Source organism: Leucopleurus acutus (assembly GCF_964270905.1).
Source record: "Leucopleurus acutus genome assembly, chromosome: 8".
NCBI classification, from domain to species: Eukaryota; Metazoa; Chordata; class Mammalia; order Artiodactyla; family Delphinidae; genus Leucopleurus; species Leucopleurus acutus.
Genome location: NC_139151.1, coordinates 109331673 through 109342194, shown reverse-complemented (window position 1 = coordinate 109342194; position 10522 = coordinate 109331673). Strand labels below are relative to the sequence as shown.

The following is a 10522-nucleotide window of genomic DNA, read 5'->3' as shown; positions in this document are numbered from 1 at the left end:
GACCACGCCTCCCATCCCTGGTGGACTTGTGGGGTTCCCCGCGCGGGGATGGGGTGGCCAGCTCCCTCCTCTTGGGGCCGGATACCCGGAAACCAAGCGAATCATTTTCGACTCCCAGGTGTACAGAAATACGGTTTACTTGGTAGGCGGCGTTGGTTCAATAAACTATGCAGCTGGCACCGCCTGCCTCCGGCGTTTTCTCCCCGCCCCGCCCCGCCCCGCCCCGCCCCGCAGCCACCGTCGTGGAGACGCGGGAGCACAGGCGCCGCTGCCGCCGCCCCGCCCGGCCCTACACCGGCCAGCGCGAGTCCGCGGTGATGGGCGGGCAGCTGAGGAAGCGGAAGCCGAACCTGCTCTCGGCCGTGCTCTGCACCGACAGCGCCACCATCGGACAGCCGCGGTCCACGCTCTTCCGGCCCACCTGGGGGGGCGGAGCCTGAGTGGCCGCAGGGCGGGGCCGGGGCGGGGCGGGGGCTGCCCGGACGCCCGCGCCAGCACTCACCCGGACCTTGTGTTCCTTCTTAGCCTGGCAGTCCTCGAGGCCCAGCGGGGCCTCTGCGCGGGACAATGAGGGTGTGGGGTCGGCCGGCCGCCCCCTTCTCGCTGTCCGCCCCTCCCTCCACGTCCCTCCCTGCTGCGCACTCACCGGGGACGTGGATGGGGCTGGCGGGCAGGAGCTCTGGGTGGGTCTCGGCGGCGCCCTCGGGCCGCCCTGGCACCTCTCGCTGGCGGAGGAGCTTTCTGGTGCTCAGGCGGGGCAACTGAACCCGCGTCCTGGGGGGAAGGGCGGTGAGGGGGGTCGTGAGAGACAGAGCCTGTCCGCGGGAAGGGGTGGTTCCGGAGGGGACGGGGCCAGGGGAGGTGGAGGACCTGAGGGGTGTCCTGAATAGCTGGCGGGTGGTCCTGGCAAGGGCGGGCCCTGGGGAGGTGGGGGACAGTCCTAGCAGGGGGTCTGGGGTCTTTGTCGAGTCTGGGCCTGGGGAGAAGGTACGGACTGGGGGACCCGAGGTTCTCACCCCGGCCTCCGGCGCCCGGCCCGGGCCTCCTGCACCCGACCCTTGCGCGGGGGTCGAGGCAGGGGCTGCCGCTCCGCGAGGTCGGCACCGGGCCGGGCCTCTGAGAGCGGGAAACGGTCGATGGACAAGTCGGTGTTGTCGGCGAAGATCCTGCACACGGGGGTCACGCAGTGAGCGGCCTGGTGCTCGCTGAGGACCTGCGAGGCCGTGGGGGACACGGTGGTCACCTCCACCCCGCAAAGCCCGCCCTTCCCACCACCCCCGCTGGGACCCGCACTGACCTCGCCTTGGGGGTTCAGGAGGAGGGTCACGCAGCCCCGGCTGGAGTGGACGTGGACGGGCTCCTGGCCCAAGGAGAAGGGTGGCTGCCGCTTGGTGCTGCTGGGCGCCTCGCCCCACACCTGGGGACGGCGTCGGCGGCCAGTGAGGGGTGAGGGGCCGGCGGCGGGGGGGCCGGGGCGGGGCCGCGAGGGGCGCGGGGAGCAGGGCGCACCGTGATGTGTTGCCTTGGCTCCAGCAGCGTGCTGGGCGGGAAGCGGTACATGCACACGGGGAAGTCGCGCACCAGCTGCTGCAGCACGAAGCCACCCAGGTCGGCCGTCTCCTCCAGCGACTGGTTGAGGATGCGCACGAACCCCCGGCGGTGGCTCACCGCCATGATCTTCAGGCAGGAGCCCGTGGGGCTGGGGCGGGAGCGCGGGCAGGGGAGCTGTGCCGAGACGTTCGGGCCCCTCCCACCGTGGTCCCGCTAGGAGACCTGCTCCCGCCCTTGCGCTCGGAGCTGCCTCCCGTCCTCACCTTGGACAGCGCCCGTAATGCCGGGGGTGGGGATCCGCACGGGACTCAGGCTCCTGGCCATTCTTGCCCTGCCTGTCCGAGTGGGTTTTCCGGAGATCCAGGGAGAGGCGGCCTGTCCAGGAGGGGAACCCCAATATGGAGGGTCCACTGGGGACATCTCCGGTGAGGCCAGACCTGGCCCACTGCGCCCTGAGGCTCCACGTGGGAGAGGAGCAGCAATGAGGTGAGGGTCGGATCGCAGAAAGGGGAGACGGCTGGACCCAGGAGGCTGCGCGAAGCAGAGGAGCGCCTGGCAGTACTTGCTGGGGCGTGGGGGGATGTGGATTCAGGCCAGAGCGCAAAGGCGGTGGCAGCCGTCCTCCAAGACCACCTTAACCCCTAGGGATGTGGCTGGAAAGGCCCCAACTGCCTCAAACTGGGCTACTGTGAAAGCCCAGAGGGTGGGGGACACCCTTTAGGACTTTGGGCGAGATCACAGTCCCGCGGGGGTGGGAGGGGGAGAAACCAGGGGAGCCCCGCCCACTCCACCTTCCCATGTTGCTCGACTGTCCCCGCAGAGGCTCTGTGCCCCCTTCTGCTCAGCAATGTGGCCTGGCGCCTGGAGAGGGTCCCCTGTCACTTTCTGCACATGGTGACGTGCAGCCAGCAGGCAGCTGCTGGACTCAGAGTCGGCACCCCCGGAGCTGCTGGTGCCCACCAGGGGCAGGGAGCTCCACTCGACGCTCTTGAGACGATGCTCACTCTGCCGGCAGTACAGCTCTGAGTTCCACTGGTCAGGCTGTGTGGCTGGTGGGAGCTCCGGGAGCGGCGGGGCCCAGGGGTGCCTGCAGGCCAAGATCAGCTCGCTGCCCGTGGCTTCAGCTCGTGGACCCCAGCCCTGCCCCCATCCAGCCTCCATAAGGAGGGCCGGGCACACCAAGTTGTGGCCCCAGTCCCTAGGATCCAGCCTGGGCAAAGGGCCCATGGCTGGACAGAGATGGCCCCAGAGCCCTTTCCCTTCCAAGTGACCTGTCCAGGGACACTAAGGGGTGGAACTTGGAGCTTGGTCCATACCAACCAAGGCAAGCCCTCCCCTCCCCTCCCCCCTAGGGAGTCCCCACCCAGTGCAGTTACTGTTGATCTGAGCTGGGCTCGAGGTTGGGGAAGAGGTTGGGGTACCGGTGGGCGACGCTGCTCCAGTCCACATTCTCCAGCCGGAACCCCTGGCCAGGGAGAAAGAAGCGCACGGCCCGGCCCTCCCGCAGGGCTGCAGAGCCAAGAGCACACCTGGGGGGCCTCGCTCACCCCCCAGCAGTGGGGGCCGACCGTTCTCAGAGAGGCCACTGGGGTCCCTCAGGGTCTCTGCCGCCACCACCTGCACAAGGGGCGGCAGGCTGGGGGGAGCGCCCCCTCTGCCCAAGGCCACGCGCCCCCCTGACCTCCCCAGTGCCTGAGGCACACACTTGCTAAGTACCAGGTGTCAGGGACTACAGGGCTTGCAGCTCGTCCCTGCCCCAGGCCTCGGTCCTGGTTCCAGAGGCAGCCTGAGGGGGGCAGGCCTCCCAGGCAGCCCAGGGACCCGCGGCGGAAGCGCCAGTCTCAAGGGGACATGCTAGCTGTCGAGGGAAGACCGAGGAGGGCGGACTTGGGGGGCGGGGGTGCCCAGAGGCCAGACTCACCTCCACACTGCCCGTGGAAGACCGCAGCATGCGGCCCACCCAGGAGGAGCGGGCCAGCTGCAGGAGGCAGGACTTCTGCAAGGCCTGCAACTCTGCCTCCAGCTGCCGCAGCGTGTTTCTGGTCTGCAGCAGCCGCTCCTCCAGGTGTGCCTTCTCCTGTTCGGGGAGGGCGGGGCCTTCTGCAGACCCTGCCGGCCAAGGCCAACCCCTGCCTGCCCCCTCCGCCCCCCGTCCGCACCCCACTCCCTGATCCCACCTGCCCCTCACCAGCTGGGCCTGTCCCTTCTGCTCTTCCAACTCCAGAGTCAGCTTTTGGACCTGGTTTTGCAAGAGCTTCCGGCTGCACGAGCTCCTGGGGGAAAGGGCAATCTCAGCAGCCCCCACCTCTGGGTCGGCAGCCAAGGAGAGAAGGAGGGGCTCCTCTTCACTGTCATTAGGGGCCTGAGGGCACAGAGTGCAACTGGGCCAGGCCAGGTCAGGCCCTGAAGAGGTCTGGGCTGGAGGTGGCGTCCAGGTTGGGTTCAGCACCCACAGACATGTTCGGGATTAGGGTCTGGGTGGCTTTACAGTATATTAACTTCTTCAGGGCTGGGGTGGGAGATCAGGACCAGGTAAGGACAGGGGCTAGAGGCGAAGATCAGGGCCAGGGTCAGGGCTGCGGTCTTGGCAGTGGACTTTGGAGTCAGACATGAACTCGGAGTTAGGGTCAGCACGGGGACTGGGCAGGCGGGGGACCAGCAGTATATGCTGCTGACCTCTCAGCTGGAAGCCCAGCCACTTCCTGCAGGATACGGCAGTGTCGGGCCTCCCGGTGGTTCTCGATCGCCCACCGCAGGGCCTGGATCTCCAGTTCTCGCTGCCTCCACAGCAGCCGCAGAGTGCGGGGGTCCAGAGACTCCGGGGCAGACCTGAAAGGCCAGCGCTCCTTCCACTTGATCAGGCCCTGCTCTCTCGCTGGCCTGGCCCAAGCGGCTGACCTCCCCCCTCCCCTCCTTACTGCGGGTTGACAGAGGAGACCATCCTGGTGGAGCTGGGCTTGGTGTCCTGAGGGCATGCGGGAGCCCCACGGTCAGGAGAGGCGCTGGCTGGGGGCCCCACGTGGCCGCTGACCAGTTCTCGGTCCACCAGGGATGGGAAAGCCTTTTCCTCGGCATCTTCAGCCTCCTGACAAGACTCAGGGTCCATTCTTGATGTTGAGGGAGCTCAGAGGAAGGATGGTAGGGCTGCCCTGGGTCCCGTGTGTGGGCACCCCTGCAGGGCTCTCCTTACATGGCCAGCGCACGTGCGTGTGTATGGCAGCCCCAAGATGGTACCGCTGGCTCACAGGGCGTCACTCTCCAAGAAGGGGTGTGTGTGTGTGTGTGTGTGTGTGTGTGTGTGTGTGTCTGCCCCACAGGACAGCACACTGCCAGTCACGTGGGTGTCCACACCTGCGTGTTTCTCACCAGGCCAGGGCAGCAGGTCACCCCCACCCCTGGCACCATGTCACTTGGGTGTTCACACATTCCTTGTCATCTCCCCCCTGTCACCCTTGCCCTCCAGGAGCTGTAATCCTGCCCCCCAGCCTAGTGCAAGTGTCCCCAAAGGTGCTAGTCCTTTGCCGGTGATGTCCCTGTCCCCCTCAGACCCAGGGCCCTCCCGCCAACACTCACCTGAGGCCTGAAATCCAAGCAGGCCTGTGGAGAGAAAGGCTCTACAGTGTTGCCATGGATACCAGCACCCAGAAGGGGAGGGGCCGTTTGTTACCAGGAGTCTCCAGGGAGACCCCAGACCAGGGCCCTGAGTGGACCCTGGGCCCCCTCCTTGTCCAGCCTGAAGGAGAAGCTGTGAGAGGCTGAGCTACAGCCCAGCTAACCTCCGCAGGCCCAGAGGACACAGAGTGACCAGTAGGGTCTGCCATGGTCCCCAGCGCAGCCCAACACCTCCAACCGACCCTGGGGCAGGTTCCCACCATCCCTCCCCAGCCTGACCATGGTGATCAGTGGGTATTGGTGGCATTGCTGCCCTGTGAGTGTGTCCACAGGCCAGCAGGATGGCCTTCGTGAGAATGTGGCCCTCACTGGGGCCTGAGCTGACTGGGGAGGAGGGAGAGGCAGGTGAGAGCTCGGAGAACCTGGCGGAGGGGCTTGCTGAGCTCTAACCAGCAGTGGAATCCCTCCTGAGTTCCTCCTACGGCCTCTGTGCCCATAGCGGCTGGTGCCCATTTACCTGACCGAGAGAGAAGCCTCCCCTTCCCCTTCCCCCATCCACCTCCACCACTGAGCAACTGCAGGGAGGCCTGGGGACACTTATATAACGATGACAATGGTCCCCTCACCCGCGCCTCTGGACAAAAGTGAGGCCCCAGACCTGACCCATTAGACTCACGCCCTCCAGTATTTGCCCCACCCCCACCCCACCTTCATTCCTTCACCATTCACTCATTCAGACTTTCAGCTTTTGCTCTTGGTAGGGCTTGTGGTGGGAGGGAGGACACCACCCCCCACCCCCGCCCGTGGCCGTCTGATTGGGCGAGTACAGCCTCTGGATGCCCTTGCCGCTGGGCCACACAGATAGCGTTGAGGCTACGAGGGACCCTGGCTGCTGCGCTGGCTTGGGGTCTCCTGGCAGGAGAGCAGGACTGGCCTGGTGCAGGAGCGTGTCCACAGCTTGGGCAGGCATTGGGCCCCACTGAGGGCAGGAAAGGGTGGGGGGAAGGAACCTCAAAGAGTCGAGGGCCTTTGTCCCAGGCAACCTCTGGGCGGCCCCCTCACCCACCAGGATTGTCAGCCCGGCAGCAGCCAGAGAGGTGCAGCGGGCAACCAGCTCCACTGCCTCCCGCTAAGAGCCCCCGACCCCTGTGCGTTCCGACGCGGGCCCATCAGGCCGGGGGAGGGGCGGTTCTGGCTCCGCGGCTCCGCTAGGCGCAGGCCGGGCTCGTGGGGTCCCAGGCCGGCGCCCCCTCCCTAGGTGGGAGGCTCCTCAGACTGGGCGGCTTCTGCGGAAGTCAATCGTGGAGCGCGGCCAGGCACCTGCCCCACGCGCCGCCTGCGACCGCGGTCTGGGACGCGCTTCCGTGTTGCTTTCGGGCTTGGGGCGTGCGTGGACCCGGGCTCTGTCCGCCCCGCTGCTTCCCGGAGCCCCGCCCACACCTGGGCGCCGCCGGGGGCGGGACGGGCGGGGAGCCAATGGGGAGGGCCAGGGGCGAGGCTCAGAGTAGGTGGCTAATGGGCGTCGGCATGGGGCGGGCAGTGCGCGCCGCGGAGCCAATGGAAGTGTGTGGGGCGGGGCTCTCCGGCCGTGGGCCAATGGGGTGGCGGGCCGGGGCGCTCCCGCGGCGCTGTAGGCGGCAGGTTGCGGCGGCGCCCGGCGCCTGGCAGCAGCCAGTTCGCGTCCGGATTCCGGAGGCAGGCGAGCGTCCAGGTGAGCTGCGCCGGGTCCCGGAACTTCCAGAGCGTAGGCAGCGGCCCCGGACGGCGATTCCGACGGAGGGGCGCAAGCCAGGCCGGCGTGGGGGCCGCGCCGCACCTGCACCCGCCCCGGGCGGGGACAGCGGCCTCGCGGCGATCGCGGGGACGGGCGGGAGTGGGGAGGGGCCGCCCGTGCCGGGTGCGGTGGGTCTGGAGGGCCGAGGTCTGCGGGCGGACGCCCCGCGGGAGGGGCTGTACCCTCCGAGCCAGGTGGCTGGGTCTGGTTAATGATTTGCCTTGTTCCGGGAGTGGGGCGGGGCGAGAGCAGGCTGGGAAGTGGGGAAGCCTCCGAGCGCTGCGGGAGGGCACACTGGTTCCCCCTTTGGGGGGCACTGGTCTTTGCTACCCCACCCCCAGGAATGCGCGGCCTGCAGGTGGGGCTGGGCAGCAGACGCTGAGGGGCAGCAGTCCTGAGCCAGTTCAGGGGGTGAGGGGCAGGCCTCAAGGAGGAAGAGCGGGGCCAGGCTGTGTTGGGGCCAGGCAGAGCCTGACCCTGTGGCCTTCACCCTCCCTGCAGGACAGGGATGCTCTCAGGGCTGGCGGCCATGGAGCTGAAGGTGTGGGTGGATGGCATCCAGCGTGTGGTCTGTGGGGTTTCAGAGCAGACCACCTGTCAGGAAGTGGTCATCGCACTGGCCCAAGCGATAGGTGAGTCCCCTGAAGCACGGATGGGCCCAGCAGGTGCACCTGGGGTGCCCCGAGGAGGGTGGGGCTGCTGCTGATCCCTCTTGCCTGCCCCCAACTGCACAAGCCAGGTGAACAGACGGTAAGGGATGTGGACTGACTGACCCCTCCCCCCTACTCCAGGCCAGACAGGCCGCTTCGTGCTTGTGCAGCGTCTCAGAGAGAAGGAACGGCAGCTGCTACCCCAGGAGTGTCCCGTGGGTGCACAGGCGACCTGTGGACAGTTTGCCAGCGATGTCCAGTTTGTCCTGAGGCGGACAGGACCCAGCCTCGCTGGGAGGCCCTCCTCAGACAGCTGCCCTCCCCCTGAGCGCTGCCCAATCCGAGCTAGCCTTCCCCCGAAGCCTCGACCAGCACTGGACCGTGAGCCCTGCAAAGCGCTGACCTTCAGCCTGGGGTTCCCTGGGCTGGTCCCCGACCCTGTGCCCCCCGAGCCTGTGGGTCCCGTAGCACCAATGCCGGGCTGCTGCGCAGACCTGCAGGGCTTGGAGCGAAGGGTGCGCAGGAACGCAGCGGAGCTGGGCCAGGAGGCCTTCTGGGAGCAGGAGCTGCGGCGGGAGCAGGCCCGGGAGCACGAGGGGCAGGCCCGCCTGCAGGCGCTGAGCGCGGCCACGGCTGAGCATGCCGCTCGGCTGCAGGCCCTGGATGCCCAGACCCGCGCCCTGGAGGCCGAGTTACTTATGGCCGCAGAGGCCCCTGGGCCCCCCTCACCCACAGCGTCTGTCGCAGAACGCCTGCGCCAGGACCTGGCCGCCCAGGAGCGGCAGAGTGTGGAGGTGCAGGGCAGCCTTGCCCTGGTGGGCAGGGCTCTGGAGGCTGCTGAGCACGCCCTGCAGGTGAGCCCGCTGGACCCCGCACCCCTGCCAGTTCCTCCATCGCAGGGTGGATTTGGGTGTTGGTCTCAGGATCAGACGAGGGAGAGCATGAGGCCGTGCGGCTCCACGGCCGTGCGCCTCTGAGGGTCCCGTGTGCCTCTGAGGGTCCCGTGTGCCCTAGGCCCAGGCCCAGGAGCTGGAGGAGCTGAACCGGGAGCTGCGTCAGTGTAACCTGCAGCAGTTCATCCGGCAGACGGGGGCTGCACTGTCCCCGTCCCCACGGCCGGACGGGGCTCCCCCTGGCACGCAGGTCAGAGCGGTTCTGGAGGGTGGCCAGGTTGGCGGGAGGCCCAGCCCAGCTCCATGCTGACCCGCTCTTCCCACAGGATCTTCTGCCTCCGTCCAGAGAAGAGCCCCTGCTGGGAGCCCCCCCAAGTCCAGCCCTGGTGTCCAGCCTGAGCCCAGAGAGTATGTCTGTCTCCCCCACTCTGGGTGGGATGAGGTCCTTCTGTGGCCCCCGCAGCCCTCTCAGCCCATGTCTTCCCCACAGTCACCCCCATGAGGCAGAACTCCTGGAGGTAGCAGCTCTCGCCCCAGAGTGGACGTCCAGTGCCAGCCCAGCCCTGGGCTCTGATGACATGAGCAAGGGCAGCCAAGGCCAGCCCAGCCTGGATGACAGAAGGCGAGCTCGGGGTCACAGAGGACTCCTTCCACCATGCAATGGGAAGTCCTGGTACCCTGGGTCTGAGATGGGACTCCTCGGAGCCCTAGGGTTTCTGCTGCAGTGGGCAGGGGAAGGCTGAGGACTCTTGCTCTAGTCCTTGTCAAATCTGCGCAGACCCCTGGAGAAGCACGGGGCATGGCCAGCCCAGAAATCACTAGGCCCCAAAGGCCACAGCTCCTTGCTGGGGAAGGGAGGTGCACGGACCACCCTGTTTTCAGCCTGTAGGTATGCGCTTGCGTGTGGGAGGCATCCTTCCCCACGTCCGTGTGTGTGCTGCCTTCCTACCCCGACACTAAAACCTCAATAAACTGCCCCACGTGGCTTAAGTGTGTCCCAAGGCTGCAATGGGCAGGGTCTGTGGGGTCCCTGCGTAGTCCCCTGAGCTGCCTGGGGCTGGCAGCAGCCAAAGATCCTGAGATGGGGGTTTCCCAGGGACCAGTCATCAGTTGGTCTAAAGCCGGAGCTCCCAGGGGCTCACATTTCAGGCTGCTGTGTCCACCCACCCCCTGGGGGGGTGGCCCTTCCCTGTTGGTGTGCCGGGTGGTGGTGGTGGTGGTGGTGGTGGTGGTGGTGGTGGTGGTGGTGGTGGTGGTGGTGGTGGTGGTGGTGGTGGTGGTGGTGGTGGTGGTGGTGGTGGTGGTGGTTGGGGGGAGTGTTTCTCTCCTTGGCAACCTGAGCCTGGGGTTGGAGTGGTGCTGGGTGCCTGAAGCAGCCTCAGCACTGACCTGGGTTTCTGTCTGGACCCCTCCCCCACCTGGCTTCCCTCTCTGGCCTGCTCCCCACCAGCAGCAGAAAGCGCTGCCCGCTCTGGGGTGGCTCCTGGATATGAGGACTCAAGGACACGCCAGACCTGTCCATCAGGTTTCCTGAGTCTCAGAGCTTGTGGGGACTCCTGGGTCTGCGAGGCCCAGGCAGCTTTGCTGGCCCCTGGAGGGTGTGCCGCCCACCTCCACTCCCCAGGTGGGCATGAAGCCTCAGCTGCATGCCTGCAGCCTTGAAATTGGGGCAGGGCGAGGTCCAAATCACAGCCCTGGTCCTGGGCTGGGCCACAGGCTCCCAGCTCAGAGAGCTGTGGCTGGGATGGGAGAGCTCTGCCGGTCAGAACCTGGGGGGCTCTGAGGCTTGGGTGCAGCCACGTGTATTGAGGAACAGGGGACGGGACAGCCTAGATCACAGGGGTCTTCGTGCTTAGTTTGGGGGCGGGCAACTTTGGGATGCACTCAGCCTTCTTCTGGGGTGGCCCCTGAGCCGGGCCTGGCATTCCCCACTTCCTTTGGGGCCGACAGTAGGGGACGTGGAGTCCTGAGTGCAAGGAGCAAGGAAACCACCAAGCGCACAGCTTATGGGAGCAACCAGGAGCCGGTACTTCCTGCCTGAG

The 10522-nt window shown here is 67.2% G+C and overlaps 2 protein-coding genes across 3 annotated transcripts; one reads left to right on the top strand and one right to left on the bottom strand.

The window, feature by feature from the left end:
* Positions 1-222: 222 nt before the first annotated feature.
* LMNTD2 (lamin tail domain containing 2) lies at positions 223-4660 on the bottom strand. The gene is made up of 14 exons (XM_082845452.1): positions 4470-4660; positions 4228-4380; positions 3740-3824; positions 3473-3628; positions 3079-3168; positions 2928-3016; positions 2343-2638; positions 1815-1926; positions 1510-1699; positions 1298-1417; positions 1017-1213; positions 647-774; positions 503-555; positions 223-421 (listed from the first exon to the last, which is right to left on the bottom strand). The coding sequence occupies exons 1-14, from the start codon at positions 4655-4657 to the stop codon at positions 290-292; spliced, it is 1989 nt and encodes a 662-aa protein (XP_082701578.1). The 5' UTR covers positions 4658-4660; the 3' UTR covers positions 223-289.
* A 2144-nt stretch (positions 4661-6804) lies between these two features.
* RASSF7 (Ras association domain family member 7) lies at positions 6805-9384 on the top strand. 2 transcript variants are annotated; one of them, XM_082845156.1, is made up of 6 exons: positions 6805-6874; positions 7439-7569; positions 7729-8441; positions 8602-8730; positions 8807-8888; positions 8971-9384. In XM_082845156.1, the coding sequence occupies exons 2-6, from the start codon at positions 7446-7448 to the stop codon at positions 9000-9002; spliced, it is 1080 nt and encodes a 359-aa protein (XP_082701282.1). In that variant the 5' UTR covers positions 6805-6874; positions 7439-7445; the 3' UTR covers positions 9003-9384. The 2 variants fall into 2 exon arrangements, with proteins under 2 accessions (XP_082701282.1, XP_082701283.1); XM_082845157.1 differs by lacking the exons at positions 8807-8888; positions 8971-9384 and having other exon boundaries at positions 8585-8725.
* The last annotated feature ends 1138 nt before the right edge of the window (positions 9385-10522 follow it).